Source organism: Oncorhynchus kisutch, linkage group LG3, assembly GCF_002021735.2.
Source record: "Oncorhynchus kisutch isolate 150728-3 linkage group LG3, Okis_V2, whole genome shotgun sequence".
In the NCBI taxonomy this organism is placed as follows: domain Eukaryota; kingdom Metazoa; phylum Chordata; class Actinopteri; order Salmoniformes; family Salmonidae; genus Oncorhynchus; species Oncorhynchus kisutch.
Window position 1 is genome coordinate 21,447,695 of NC_034176.2, and position 15,493 is coordinate 21,463,187.

The 15,493-nt window shown below is 44.3% G+C and overlaps 1 protein-coding gene across 2 annotated transcripts in view; it reads left to right on the forward strand.

The window, feature by feature from the left end:
* The first annotated feature begins 209 nt into the window (after positions 1 to 209).
* LOC109877660 (neurogenic locus notch homolog protein 1) overlaps positions 210 to 15,493 on the forward strand; it is a 53,426-nt gene continuing 38,142 nt past the window's right edge. For both annotated transcript variants that reach the window (XM_031818894.1, XM_031818895.1), the window contains exons 1-2: positions 210 to 479; positions 1,684 to 1,765. In XM_031818894.1, the coding sequence (XP_031674754.1) occupies positions 422 to 479; positions 1,684 to 1,765 (140 nt within the window). In that variant the 5' untranslated portion in view covers positions 210 to 421. The remainder of the gene's footprint in view (positions 480 to 1,683; positions 1,766 to 15,493) is intronic.

Here is a 15,493-nt window from a genome sequence, read left to right on the forward strand (position 1 = left end):
CAGTATTTTATATGCTTTCAAATAATATATGTCTGTTACATATCTGATTCCATGTGCTTTTTGGTTGTTCAGATTGTAGGAAAAACAGCAGATTCTAAAAAACAAAACAAATATTGAGTCACTTCAAACTGCCAATGTGAACAAGGCTTTTGTGGCGCGGAAGGATAACGCCCCTAGATGTGGAATTGGGAATGGAGGAATTGAGAATTGAGTCCCTCAAATCATTTACAACTTGGAAACTGGAGTGACAGCATTGCATGTAAACTACGGAGTTCACAGAGACGCGCCGCAAACGGTTACTTTTTTGGATCTATGAAATTATGAATTCGACGTTTTTTTAATTGTCGAAGGGGAAAATAAAATAGGATCTATGATAACTCCAGGTGGAATTATTTATCAATTTTAAATCAGAAAAAAAGGAATGCATCCTTTCTTTGTGAAACTAACTTTCCTGTTGTCGCTGATTGTTCTAACACGAGGTAAGCGCAATAATAATATTAAACCATGTTTGGTTCGATACACAGTGGGTAAATATTCATAAACATATATATATATATACATATATATATATATATATATATATATATACATTTAGCCTATTACGGAGATGTTGTCCACGAATTCACTTACATACGCTCGTATTATTGCAAAGTAAATGCTGACAGGAACAAATAGGAAGAAGTCGCAAACCTGATTTTTTAAAACTATCGCAGAACGTTGCACTTGTTGCATTCGATCTCCAAGCGTTTTTTCAAAGGCAGCTTCTCTCTTTGAGGATGGCTTGACATAAGGGAAATACTTGGCAAAACTGCTTCTTTTTTCTTCAGCTTCCTGTTAGTTTCTAGCTTAAGTTTACTTTGTATTCACAGATAGTCAGGCATCACATTGTCAACCTCAGACATATTGATATTGGTTGTAGTCTCATGCATGACTCCCACAAGTGTGAGAAAGTTTCTTAATTTGCAGTGATTTGAGCCCCCACAACGCACTGATAACCAATTACGATTTATGTATAACTGCTCTGTTATAACTTATTCTCATTCCAACGTATACTTTCTATGTAGGTTTTATTTGCGCATGGATATTGTTTCCATTTCCTCCATACGTTTCATGTGGATGTATTCATTGTGCGTGCGCCTCTCGCTAGACAGCTGTTGCACTCTCCGCTCGCAGACGCAGCTCGCGCCAAACCAACCTGGTGCCAGACAGACGCTGCAACAGACGGTTCGCTGTGCGTGACGCGTTTGCCAGAAAGTTCACTGTTCAGTCTATAACTTTTCACAGGAATATGAAAACTCAAGCCTCGGCCATTGGGGCAGTTTTGAGTCGAGTTACACAGAACCGTTTTCGCAGCGCTATGTTACTCCCCAAATATAGTACATTCGATGGGACAGCTGAAAAGGGAAGAAGAATGCACCTACCAGTGTTGTGTCAATTCCCATTCACCACAAACTGCACTTCAAGATGGCTGTAGTCACACCTGGGCCAAAACAATCACCGTCATGAGGGATAGTTCTGTCATTTATTACTCATGGCTTAGTTAACAAAGCACTTTGGTGTTATTTTGTTAATGTGATGACTGTATGTGAAAATCTTCTCCTCAAATGTGAAAATAGAAAGAAGACATGAGTATTTATACTTGGATTGTGCTGTTGTTGTTGTGTTGACACATTCTGTTTGCAGGTTTAAGATGCTCTATGTCCACCGAGTTGTGTTTGAAACTGGGGAGGTGTGAGGCCACAGCTGATGGAAATGGAGAGTGCAAGTAAGTTTCAAATCCCATTATTTGACTAGAGGGAAACACCTGCAGCCTGTATAAACACATATTATACATTCCAGAGATCATTTAGTGAATGACATAACTTTTTGTGATAAGTTGTTAAATCGTGTTGAGCTGAGGCCCGCCATAGGCCGCTCACTGCATTTTCAGTTCTCTCAGAGCAGCACATGCCTATTGTTGGAAGGCAAACACAACCCAGGCTTATTGATGAGGACTGCACTGGGTGTTGCTGTGTCTTGTGTGTCTCGTGGCCTGCCCAGTTTTGCCCACTGCTACTGCATGCAGGCTCCCTCTCCAGCAGAAGTCTATGTTCGAGACACCCACTCTGGGCCCAAAATCTTGTTTCTCTTTTCTTTCACGGAGCGACAGCTGGGCTTTGCCAGAAGCTCGGTGGCCATTGTTCTGCAGTCAGATTAATTCTCTGTGACTAATCTGGGTGAGGCTTCCCAGAGTGCTGGCTGCGGCCTCTGTCCTACTCCCTACTCCCCCCTGACCTACTGCCTCTCCCCCCGTCCTACCCCCTACTCCCTCTGTCCTCCCCCTGCTCAAGGGTTTTGTCCCCCTGTTGATGTTGAATGGGCTTTCTCTCTCTCTCTCTGAGAGATTTCAAAGGACAGATGGCAGTAGAGTATAATTAGACTGGATGGTTTCATAATTGGGAGTAAGGAAACTGGAAGTTAGTAAACAAGTTGTAATACATATCTCAGGTTGTTCTAATGTTGTTGTTGTTATTCACTGTTTTTGAAAGTGAAATGAGCAGTTCTATACAAAGTGTTGAGTAGCTCTTCTACATCACCGACACATAGAACTTCTATTGTCCGCTGAACCCTCTTACCCCCTGTTCCATTAAGGCTACCTGAACATTGGCTCTGTTTCTAGCGTGGCATTGGAGTGCCAGTGTCGTCTTACTGAGCTGCAGTGGAGTGTGGTGAAGCTGGGCTGGTGCGGCAGCTCAATCAGGCCGGCCGGATCGGCGCTTGGCTCCTGCATGCCCAGGCAGCCATTTTGGCTCTTGGCCACATCTTAATTCTGTCTGGCAGAACCCTCTTGTTGGGCCACATAGTCATCATTGTGCCTCTCACTGTCCTCATACTCTTTTAGTTAAACATGGAGATTGTGATGGAGCACCATGTTTTTTTGAGAGGGATGGAGTTTTTTACTATGCCTAATTTTGTGTACAATGCTTATTTTTTTAAATTATTATTACGTAGTAACAAGAGTTGACAATCCCACAATGTGTCTGAAATGTGCAGGCAGAGGTCAGAGGTTGTGTCTTCTCTAGTGTTCACTGCTGGAAATGCTGTTTGTTTATGGATATACAGTATGTTTGGACAAATTTTAAAGGCCCAATGCAGCCATTTCTATATCAATATCAAATAATTTCTGGGAAACAATTAAGTGGCTTGCTGTAAAAGATTTCCATTAAAATGGGCACAAATAGCTTTTAGCCCAACATTTTTTTCTCAACCAATTTTGCTAGGACTGTCTGGGAGTGGTCTGAGTGGCGAGGGAGAAAACTGAAAACTAGCTGTTATTGGCAGAAAGGCTTGAAACTCTCTTTCTTATTGGTCTATTAACCAATTTACTGCATGGTGATGTCACCATGGAAAGCCAAAACTCCCGCCCATGCAAACCTGCTGATTAGAAGGTCCTGTGTAGATTGTATTTTTAACCAGCAACTATCAGGAAATAACACTGATCCAATGTTTTCACACTTTTACAATGTTCATTTCAGCTGTTTTACAATATGATATAAAACACAGGAAACTTATTTTTGACTGCACTGGGCCTTTAAACAGGGTTTTGACAAATTTTAAACAGTGCAGTGATGTGAAAAAGTGCCTGAAACGGGAACATTTGGCGGAGTAAGCTAAGTGCACCCTATCAGATTGATCTAATACTAATACTGTGTCCTAATGTTAACAGAGCTCGTTTCTTTCCATAACAATTTAATCTTCAACATGCATTTCTCACCAGTGTCTTTTCAAAATGGAAGAATTATGTGGCAGGTCCTACTGAATTGTTGACAAATGTTGTGAGCGTTGTGGGAAAATAATACAGTATAAGTGAATGCCTGGATGGACTAACCACATCCAGATGGGTTCTGCAGATAATTGACATGATGCCTTTTCATGTTATGAGTTAGGTGTAATGAATGACCCATCAACCCACAAGGTACTCTAGGCTAGAGCTGGGACGATACCGACCATACACTTATCACAGGCATTTGGCTTATATCGTTCATTACAATAAGTATCCTATGCTAGAGAAACGTGAAGTTTGAAATGAAATACATTTCTAATATGGGTGATTGTTAATGGGACAGTTGGTAGCTACAACCATCAAACTAATTGTAGTAGTTTAAATGATAATTGTAAAAGACTGTGGGGCACATTCATGTTATAAACGTATTGTTCTATTTATCGTTATCGCATCAATTCAAGCAATTTATCGTAATATGGATTTTTCCCCCATATCGCCCTGCTTTACTGTATACCAAAGGCCTTATGTTGGATGTTTAATGAGATGCTCACAGAGAGAGAGTTGGGTGTGGTGAGGTGTGGTGGTGTCTGTCTGTGTTACAGCCTGTCTAACCCACTCAATTATATGAGCTACATTCTATGATGGCCTCCATGAAACTCCCTCCTGAGCAGACAGAAAGTGTCTTTCCACTGCCATGTTTCCATTCCTAACAGGATTACAACGTTCCTTCACCTCAAATAAAACCATGTCACTCTGAAGTCAAGACAAGTGGGATTCCCAGGTCAAGTCCCATCCAATCCTTCAGTTTTATATAGTACTGCAGGGATGCCTACTAGTACCGCGGCCCAACCCAATATCTGGACTGGCGAATGAGAGCCACCGGGATCAGGGCAGGCCAGGGTAGTTTATCTCTGAGGCCTTGAAGGAGGCCTTTCATCTAGCAGGATGACATGACAGTAACAGAAAGCAGTGCAGTGTAGAGCGAAGCAGAGCTAGGAGAGAGAGAGATATGATCCACGATCCTGTCGAGGCTGTGGGATTTAACTGCGAGAAACCAGTCAATTCGAAGAAGTTATTTCTATGAACAGTATGACCTGAAATTAAACTGCTAAATTATATGCGATGTCTAAATCTGATTCTCTACGGCCTTCTTTCTCCTCTCTGTATGATCAATCATCAACGCTCAGGGTGGGGACAGACGATGCATCTCAATACGGAGCGCAGTTTACAATACATGTATCATCTCATCATGGTAGCTTTTTTTCTCGTGACAGGTAGGCCTACATTGCTGCAGCATAGCCTATGCTACAGTAATATATGAACTGAATGCTCATCTAATTTACACATCTCCATCTGGCTTTTGGGGGGGTCACCTCAATTTTTAATTGTAAAGATGTTTTTATTTTTATTTATTGCAGCTGCAGAGTTTTAAAACAGCCAAACACTCGAATCGTTGCTTTAAATCAGTGTGCATGTGAGCAATCTTTCACGGTCTTTCTCTCTCTCCATCAATTCCATTCAAATTGCATCCAAAATAGATAATCATGTTCAAGATATATATTGTATACAGTAAAGGTCAAAAGTTTGGACACACCTACTGATTCAAGGGTTTTTCTTTATATTTACTATTCTCTACATTGTAGAATAACAGTGAAGACATCAAAACTATGAAATAACACATATGAAAACATGTGGCAACTGAAAAAGTGATAAACAAATGTGAGATTCTTCAAAGTAGCCACCCATTGCCTTGATGACAGCTTTGCACACTCTTGGCATTCTCTGAACCAGCTTCATGAGGTAGTCACCTGGAATGCATTTCAATTGACAGATGTGCCTTGTTAAAAGTTAATTTGTGGAATTTCTTTCCTTCTTAATGCATTTGAGCATATCAGTTGTGTTGTGACAAGGTAGGGGTGGTATACAGAAGATAGCCTATTTGATAAAAGACCAAGTCCATATTATGGCAAGAACAGCACAAAAAAGCAAAGAGAAATGACCGTCCATCATTACTTTAAGACATGAAGGTCAGTCAATGAGGAACATTTCAAGAACTTAGAAAATTTCTTCAAGTGCAGTTGCAAAAATCATCAAGCGCTATGATGAAACTGGCTCTCATGATGACCGCCACAGGAAAGGAATACCCAGAGTTACCTCTGCTGCAGAGGATAAGTTCATTAGATTTGCCAGCCTCAGAAATTACAGCCCAAATTGTCACAATCGTTTAGAGATGGATTGGACCAAGGTGCAGCGTGGTAGGCGTACATTTGACATTTATTTAAATGACACCGAAAAAACAAAATAGAAAAACGAACGTAAAGCTACATGCAGTGCACACAAACAAGATCGCACAAACTAAAGGTGGAAAAAGGCTGCCTAAGTATGATCCCCAATCAGAGACAACGATAGACAGTTGCTTCTGATTGGGAACCATACCAGGCCAACAAAGAAATAGAAAAACTAGAATGCCCACCCAAATGACACCCCGACCTAACCAAATAGAGAAATAAAAAGGCTCTCAAAGGTCAGGGCGTGACACAAATAAATGTTTCACTGAGTTCAAGTAACAGACACATTTCAACATCAACTGTTCAGAGGAGACTTTGTGAATCAGGCCAAGTTATCATTTACAACTGCGACCTGGCCAAGATAAAGCAAAGCAGTGCGACACAAACAACAACACAGAGTTACACATGGAATAAACAAACATACAGTCAATAACACAATAGAAAAAAAGTTCATATACAGTGTGTGCAAATGAGGTAAGATAAGGGAGGTAAAGGCAATAAATAGGCCCATGGTGGCAAAATAATTACAATTTAGCAGTTAAACACTGGAGTGATAGATGTGCAGAAGATGAATGTGCTAGTAGAGATACTGGGGTGCAAAGGAGTAAAACTAAATAAATACAGTATGGGGATGAGGTAGTTGGATGGGCTATGTACAGATGCAGTGATCTGTGAGCTGCTCTGACAGCTGGTGCTTAAAGTTAGTGAGGGAGATATAAGTCTCCAGCTTCAGTGATTTTTGCCATTTGTTCCAGTCATTGTCAGCAGAGAACTGGAAGGAGAGGCGGGCCAAAGGAGGAATTTGCTTTGGGGATGACCAGTGAAATATACCTGCTGGAGCGCGTGCTGCGGGTGGGTGCTGTTATGGTGACCAGTGAGCTGAGATAAGGTGGGGCTTTACCTAGCAGAGACTTATAGATGACCTGGAGCTAGTGGGTTTGGTGCCGAATATGTAGCGAGGGCCAGCCAACAGGACGATTCAGGTCGCAGTGGTGGGTAGTATATGGGGCTTTGGAGACAAAACGGATGGCACTGTGATAGACTGCATCCAATTTGCTGAGTAGAGTGTTGGAGGCTATTTTGTATGACATCGTCGAAGTCAAGGATCGATAGGATAGTCAGTTTTACGAGGGTATGTTTGGCAGCATGAGTGAAGGATGCATTGTTGCGAAATATGAAGCCGATTCTAGATTTAATTTTGGATCGGAGATGCTTAATATGAGACTGGAAGGAGAGTTTACAGTCTAACCAGACACATAGGTATTTGTAGATGTCCACATATTCTAAGTCAGAACCGTCCAGAGTAGTGATGCTGGATGGGCGGGCAGGTGCTGATAACAATTGGTTGAAGAGCATGCATTTAGTTTTACTTGCATTTAAGAGCAGTTGGAGGCCATGGAAGTAGAGTTGTATGACATTGAAGCTCATCTGGAGGTTAGTTAACACAGTGTCCAAAGAAAGGCCAGAAGTATACAGAATTGTGTCGTCTGCGTAGAGGTGGATCAGAGAATCACCAGCAGCAAGAGCGACATCATTGATGTATACAGAGAAAAGAGTTGGCCCCAGAATTGAACCCTGTGGCACCCCCATAGAGATTGCCAGAGGTCCGGACAACAGGCCCCCCGATTTGACACACTGAACTCTGTCTGAGAAGTAGTTGGGGAACCAGGCGAGACAGTCATTTGAGAAACCAAGTCTGTTGAGTCTGCTGATAAGAATGTGGTGATTGACAGAGTCGAAAGCCTTGGCTAGGTTTATGAATACAGCTGCACGGTATTTTCTCTTATCGATGGAGGTTATGATATTGTTTAGGACCTTGAGCGTGGCTGAGGTGCACCCATGACCAGCTCTGAAACCAGATTGCATAGTGGAGAAGGTACGGTGGGATACAAAATGGTCGGTGATCTGTTTGTTAACTTGACTTTCGAAGACCTTAGAAAGGCAGGGTAGGATAGATATAGGTTTGTAGCAGTTTGGGTCTAGAGTGTCTCCCCCTTTGAAAAGGGGGATGACGGTGGCAGCTTTCCAATCTTTGGGGATCTCAGACGATACGGAAGAGAGGTTGAACAGGCTAGTAATAGGGGCTGCAACAATTTTGGCTGATAATTTTAGGAAGATAGGGTCCAGATTGTCTAGCTCTGCTGATTTCTAGGGGTCCAGATTTTGCAGCTCTTTCTGAACATCAGCTATCTGGATTTGAAGGAGAAAGGGGAGGCTTAGGCAAGTTGCTTTGGGGGGTGCAGGGCTGCTGACTAGGGTAGGGGTGGCCAGGTGGAAAGCATGGCCAGCCGTATAAAAATGCTTATTGAAATTCTCAATTATCGTGGATTTATCGGTGGTGACAGTGTTTCCTATCCTCAGTGCAGTGGGTAGCTGGGAGGAGGTGCTCTTATTATTTTATTCGTAGTTGAATTGCTGCAAAGAAACCACTACTAAAGGACACCAATGAGAAGAAGAGACTTGCTTGGGCCAAGAAACACGAGCAATGGACATTTCTGATAAAAAAATGCTAGTCAATAATTGTAACTTTGTAGGCTGCGTGTCGTGCATTAGGATCAGGATTAGGATGTTCTCTCCCAGCTGCATGGTTTGAACGAGGTGTGTAATTCCATCCCATATGCTACAGTATAATACAGTACGGTAATACAGTCCACACTCAAAAATATTAGCTTACTGGAGCATGTTTCATTTATTTACCCATGAGAGCATAGCTGCATCTTTGGGCTTTTAAGTTTTTCTGTTATGCATAATGTGCACTAGTCTATATATCAGAGGCTATGTATTGGATAACAACACAATCATTTGGGCTTTTTTAGGTTTGTCTCATAAAATGTCTTTAATGTATGGCTCATCAGGTCTGAATTTTCATGTCGATCAAAGCTCTAATCAAATCCAGAAATATTTATGAGTTAGAATGACACTTCTGGTTTGGGCGAGAAATTCTGTGTTACCTGGGAGAAAAGTGATTTATTCTCGGGATGGAACATTTGTAAAATACCTGGAAAATATGAAACCCTATCTGGGATGGCTAGAATCAAGGGGCTTAGCCTCCGAGCCTCAGACAGAGAGATGAGCGATCAATGGTCCGGAGAGGGCTGCCATGCCCAGAGTTCACATACCTCAGTCAGTCGGCAGGCAAACAGAAGAGACTGCTCAAAACAACTTAGTTTTTTTTGACAGGCCATTGATGCAGTGATTCACGTGACCTCTTGTACTTCAAACGAGGGCTTAGTCCCTCACTGGAGAGGTAAGATTTGGAGGTGATGTGGTATGGATGAAACTGGGCTGGGGCATATTGGGCAATATGGCTGGCTGCCTGTCACTCACCAACCTGTCCTGTACTGTAGATAGACCTAATCACTCTAGTTGTGTCCAAAATGGGACCCTAATCCCTATGTAGTGCACTCCTTTTGACCAGGACCCATGGACCCTATTTCCTATGTAGTGCACTACTTTTGACCAGGACCCATGAACCGTATTTTCTATGTAGTGCACTACTTTGCCTGATGAGATAAGTTATCTGCAGTAACAGCCTGTCTCCCTCCGGCCACTCCAATATGTCACAGCAGCGTCTCCAGCTTGTGAGCATGTCAGCTAAATTGAGGCTTCAGTAATTGGAGCGCTTCCTATGAGCCTGGCTGGTGAAATAAGTATTCTTCAGTAACAGCCAGTAACCCTTCCTTCAGACAGACAGAAATAGCCCAGTTAGCGCCTGAGGCAGAGGCTTCTATGACAGATTATATTCTGCAGGCACTGTATTCAAAGACCTGGAACTGATATAACCTCAGATAATCAATCTCTCAAGTTTCTGTCCAGGCTTTATTGAATTCCCTTCAGAATAGCTAGCTAGATTGCCTAGCTACATGTGTGTTAAAACTCCCTCTGACTGAAGTTAAATAAGAAGCAGGTCAATTAATTCCCTGCCATGTGTGGTGTGGTGGTGACTGACCACAGTACATCATGAATGAAAGCGTCCCTTGTCTCCGGCCAGGAATGCTTCAATACATCCTCTGTTTGCTACGGGGCAGATGAGTCCCTGACTCTTAGTCCCCCCCCCACCACCACCCATCCTTTCATTCAGAAAATAGGAAAGGACTGGGGAAAGAAAAGGTGCTGTATTGCATGTGATCATATCATCACACAGAGTCCCGTGGGGTAAATCCATTTTGAATCACTTTTTGACAGCATCCCTTTTGATTTAAACAACACATTCCATAGAAGTGGTCTTTAAGGGACTTTTTGGACCTGAATGCCAAACATTCAGGAGATAAAGCTGCTGAAGGTTGCCCCTTTGTGCATAACCCCACCGTACCATCACCCAGAAAAGATTTGTTTATTTCTTGAAAAAAAAGTCATTTTTTCCCACCTGAAATTATAAAAATAGTTTGAAAACCCTGTTTGTACGCTTTTAAGTATCAATCTCAACCGTTGATCTTTTCCAGTGATGAAGACATGGACATCTCATGGTATGGTGGGGTATGCAACATGGGACAACTTTCAGCACCTTTTATCTCTTGAATGTTTGGCATTCAGGTCCAAAAAGTGACTTTCTGACCACTTCTACACTGGGCAAATACTGTATGTATGGAAGGTTTCGTTCAAATCAAAAAGGGTGCTGTCAAAAAGTGATTTAATTCTAATGGTTTTACCCTGTGCTTTCATGGGCCGCCGGGGGCGGAGTCAGCTTTCCTTTAGCACATACCTCAGTGGAGAGAAAGAGAGGCTGAGCTGAGCCTCTAACTGTTCTATTCTATTCTGTTCTGACTGATTGTGGTGACTTGATGTTGGGGATTAGAGATATTTGTACCGGAGGGGTGACACATGCCAAGAAAAATCACATAAACTTTGATCACCGGCTAATATGAGTGACAGCCACTCAGTTGTACATGTGTAGCGGGGCAGGATAGAACATTTTAGAAGAACATTTCCTCAATTGGTGTATTTGAACCCGACCACCTGTCTGGATCATAACAGAACAACTGAAAGGGACTTACATTACCCACAAGGCAGCACGCTCCATAATACCCATGATTACTTGTGGTTTTGCCATTCAACTCTAAACAGAAGACTTGTGCCTTACAGTGGCAGGTGTTCTATGATCTTTCACACACATACTCACACAGGATACTTTCCACAAAGAGAACATAAAACATAAACTAATGGCTTTCTTCTGGATAGAGTGATGAGGACCTTTAAAACAGCAACAAACATTCTGAAATCATGTTTAAACTAACGAGGGCATCTGTTTTTTTTTAATCACCTAAACTTCACAAAATACATTAGAATTACTTCATTTTCTCATAGGTAGTACACAACCAAACACAGCACTTAGCTCAGTGTGCTCTGTACAGTAACTACCTCATGGTCTGCTTCCATGTCACACGCCTTCAGCTACCTTTAAGCACTTAAAGACATGCTGTGGAACTTTGTCGACTCCTTAGTATTTTTTAAACCTCCCACTTTGGACTGGATGTATCAATGTGTATTTCATACATGCATAATCTATGAGCAGAAGTACTGTCTTACCCCTAATTAGCCATGAAATCCCTAGTTTGAAAGCAATTGTTTTTCTGGAAGCTGTGCTGCGCCATTCCCAAATGTTTCCCCCGACCTGGGCCAGCCCCCTAGCGATTCGAGTTCAACCAATGAGCTTCAGCCCCTTGCCATATGGGTGACAGCTGGCAAGATACACATGATGCACCCACAGCAATGCGAGAGAGAGAGGGCAATGACATGGTGCACATATCAGTACACTTATAACGTAGTATGCAATTTTCAGGGACCACTTTTGGCTCGTGAGCACTACCAGTCACTAGGAGAAGGTAGCTATGAGTCAGAAGTCCCAGAGGCCTGCCTCCCCTGACCTCCTCCTGCCTCCCCTGACCTCCTCCTGCTTCCCCTGTTCTTCTCCTGCCTCCACTGTCCACCTCCTGCCTCCCTTGTTCTCCTATTGCCTCCACAGTCCTCATCCTGCCTCCACTCTTCCTCCTGCCTCCCCAATATCCTCCTGCTCTACTGTCCTCCTGCCTCTACTGTCCTTCTCTTGCCTCCTATGTCCTCCCCTTTGCCTCCCCTGTCCTCCTCCTGCCTCCCATGTCTTCTTCCTGCCACCTCTGTTCACCTCCGGTCTCCCTTGTCTTCCTCCTTCCTCCACTGTCCTCATCCTGCCTCCCCAACTCCTATCTCCCCTGTTTTCCTCCTGCCTTTTCCTCCTGCCTCCCCTGTAATCCTCCTGCCTACCTTTCCTCATCCTCCTCGTCTCACCTGCCTCCCCTGTCCTCCTATTGCCTCCCTTGGTGTCCTCCTGCCTCCTCTGTCCCCCTTCTGCCTCTGCTCTATGTTGTATCCCTGTCCCTGTGGGAGCGGCCAAATAAACAGGCCTCTAATAAACACTAACAGATTTGGGCTGGGAAGGTCAGCTCTCATGTGCACGATTAGAGAGAGAGAGGCTGAGGCACAGTACAAAAGCAGGCCCCAGGGAGTGCTTTTAAACAGATCAGTGAAGACGAAAGGATACTTTAGCAGAGGCACAGACACCAAACAGCCTGGAAAAGAGAGTGGAGAGAAGTGGTGCAGGGGAATAGAGTGTTCCTGGCACAGTTTGACTCCAGGCTGAAGGCAGTTTAGTGCCATAAAGAGAAAGAAGTGGAGGCATATAAAGGAGAGACATTTTGTAAAAAGTCACTTGATTAGTTCGAGGCCCAAAATACACTGTGTTGAAATCTGAAAAAGAAGAGGTTCAAGTAATATGTGGTGTTGTTATGAAATTAAATTAGAACAGTTTAAGTGTTCCTTTTCTCTTACACCACCGACAGACCAACCAAAACATCCTCCTTGCACAGTACATCACCTGTTGGGGGTCGACCAGGTTGGCGATTCAAGCATTCAACATGTAGAATTGTCAGGAAATGAATAGAAAGTGACGACTGATGTTCGGGGTTCAGATGCGATAGGACAGCCACTCTCTGCTCATTACCATTCGTTTGCTTGGTCTGTTTTCCCCTCTAGAGAAACTACAGTACGATACTGTAGAATGGGTAACATAGAGGGGCTTCATGGCTGTCATAGGATCTATTGAAACAAAGCACAGCCCTGATAGGTCCAGAGGTAGGCCACAACAGCAGGCAAGTGGGAGACTGAAGCCTGTACGCCTCTGTGTGTGTGTGTTTGTACGCCTGTGTGTGCATGTGTAAGCTTGTGTGCCCGTCTGTCTTCAAAGCCGCAGTGCCTTTCTGTGCATAGCGACTTCAGAGTGTGACAGATGGCAGATTGGCCCAACAGTGGGGAAACCCCCAGAGTGGTGTCTGCTCCCGAGGTCAGGTGTCATGACAACATCTGCTGCCGGCCTGAGCTGATCCTGAGCCGCCTGATGCACACTGCATCAATGACACACACACACACACGCACAGAGAGAGAGATCTGTTGCCACGGGCTACTGGTGGCCAGGAAGATAATAAATCCCAGCAGGACAATGGAGGCTACTGGGGCACAGAGGGAGGGAGGCACAACAGTGAAAGGACAACAACAACAGCATCAGCCTGACTAGAGAGCCTCCTGTTCTCCTGTTATGCAACATCACTCAGGCACGCCGCACACCTGATATTTGAACAGCTTCTGATTCCTCTCCTCTTTTCTGCTCTTCTTTATTTAACTTTCGAGCAGAAGGTTTACCTGCTGTGGAAATTAGTGAGCTCTAGATGACGCAGCCAGGAGTCTGTTGTAGCAGCAGCAGCTGCCTTTCACTGTTTGTTCTGAGTGGTGCAAACTAAAGACTCCATAAAAGAGTTAGTTGAGTGTCTTTTGTTTTGCCCTTTTATAGTCTGTGTGAGGCATTAAGACGGTTAGCCGTGTGTGTCCTGTAAAACGTATTTTGTGCTGACAGCGTATTTGTCGACTTCTCGCTATGTTAAAGAGAGAACTTTTAGCATTCTTGGATAGCGCGCGTTGAGGTTGACTCTGTGCAAATGCCAATGCTACAGTTTCTTTGAGCAGCGGGGCCACGTGGACCGAGGCAGGCGAGAGGGTTCTTTATGTATTTGTCTTTGAAGCCCCAGTGTGAGACGGGGCTGTGTTGTAAGAAACGGCAGCTCTCTAGGCCTCTGTGTGTGTGTGTGTGTGTGTGTGTGTGTGTGTGTGTGTGTGTGTGTGTGTGTGTGTGTGTGTGTGTGTGTGTGTGTGTGTGTGTGAGAGTGTATGCGTGCATGTGTGAGAGACGTTGCTATGTTTGTGTGAACGCGCAGGTCTGGGCCCCGTTTCAAACCTGGTGTGAGGTTTTGTGGAGCCCTGTAAAGTGAGGTTGCCAGAAGCCTCCATTGAGGACTGCAGTCAAGAGATTCAGGAGACAGGGGAAAGCTTTTTTATAGTAAACACCAACATTCCTTCCAACCAGCAACCTCCTCAGTCCCCCCTCCAAAACCAGTTCCAATTTCCTTTTTTTCAGACAGCTTTTGTTTGTCTCTCTGCGTCTTTCAAGTGTGTTTCGGGTTTGTTTTTAAAATTCCACTTCTAGGATCCTCTTTCACTTGTCGCCCCCCCCCCCCCCCAACATGGTTGACCATTGAAAAGTAACAAACAGACTAAGACTTTGAGGAGTTTAGAGCAAAGACCCAGTTGAGAGAGACTCATAAATCCTAATATGGTGGCTTACAAAACCAGACAACCCTATGGATGCCATGAAAAGAGAGAGAGAGAGAGAGAGAGAGAGAGAGAGAGAGAGAGAAGATCATGAAGGAGGTGTGAGTGAGAGGAAATGAAAAGAAGGCCGAATGGAGGACCAGAAAAAGTGAGTGTGAGAGAGAGCAGGGATGAGCCAGATAGAAAGGAGAGCAGGACGGAGGGAAGAAGGAACAGAAAGGAGAAGGTTTAACAGCTCAATGCACACTCTTGGAGGCTCCTGGCCTGCCTGTGGTCAGGTCTGAATGGGGAGGAGAAACAATGGGGCCTCTCATCCTATCCCCCTCCAGGGCTGGGGAGTAGGGGGCATTCAGACACCCGCAGCCAAGGCTCTAGCTATTCTCCTGGGGACGGGGGATGGGGGTACGGAGGGAAGAAGATGGGCACTGAGGGCGCAGAAACAGGGGGGTGGAGGGAGGGAGGGGGGAGTGAGCGGTGGTTAGGCAGCAGCTGCCGTCTCCTCATTAACATGCGCACCTGCTCCTTGACTGCAGCCTTTTGGGAACGATGGCCCAGAGAGCAACGCATGCCCAGCCTCACAACCCCAGAACCAGGCACCCACTGTGTCTGCTCTGTCCTCCTTTATGGGAGACCCGGGTTGTCACGCCCTGACCGTAGAATCCTTTTATTCTCTATGTTTGTTTGGTCAGGGTATGACTCGGGTGGGAAAGTCTATGCTTTCTTGTTCTTTGTTTTTGGCCAGGTATGATTCTCAATCAGGGACAGCTGTCTATCGTTGTCTCTGATTGGGAATCATACTTAGGCAGCC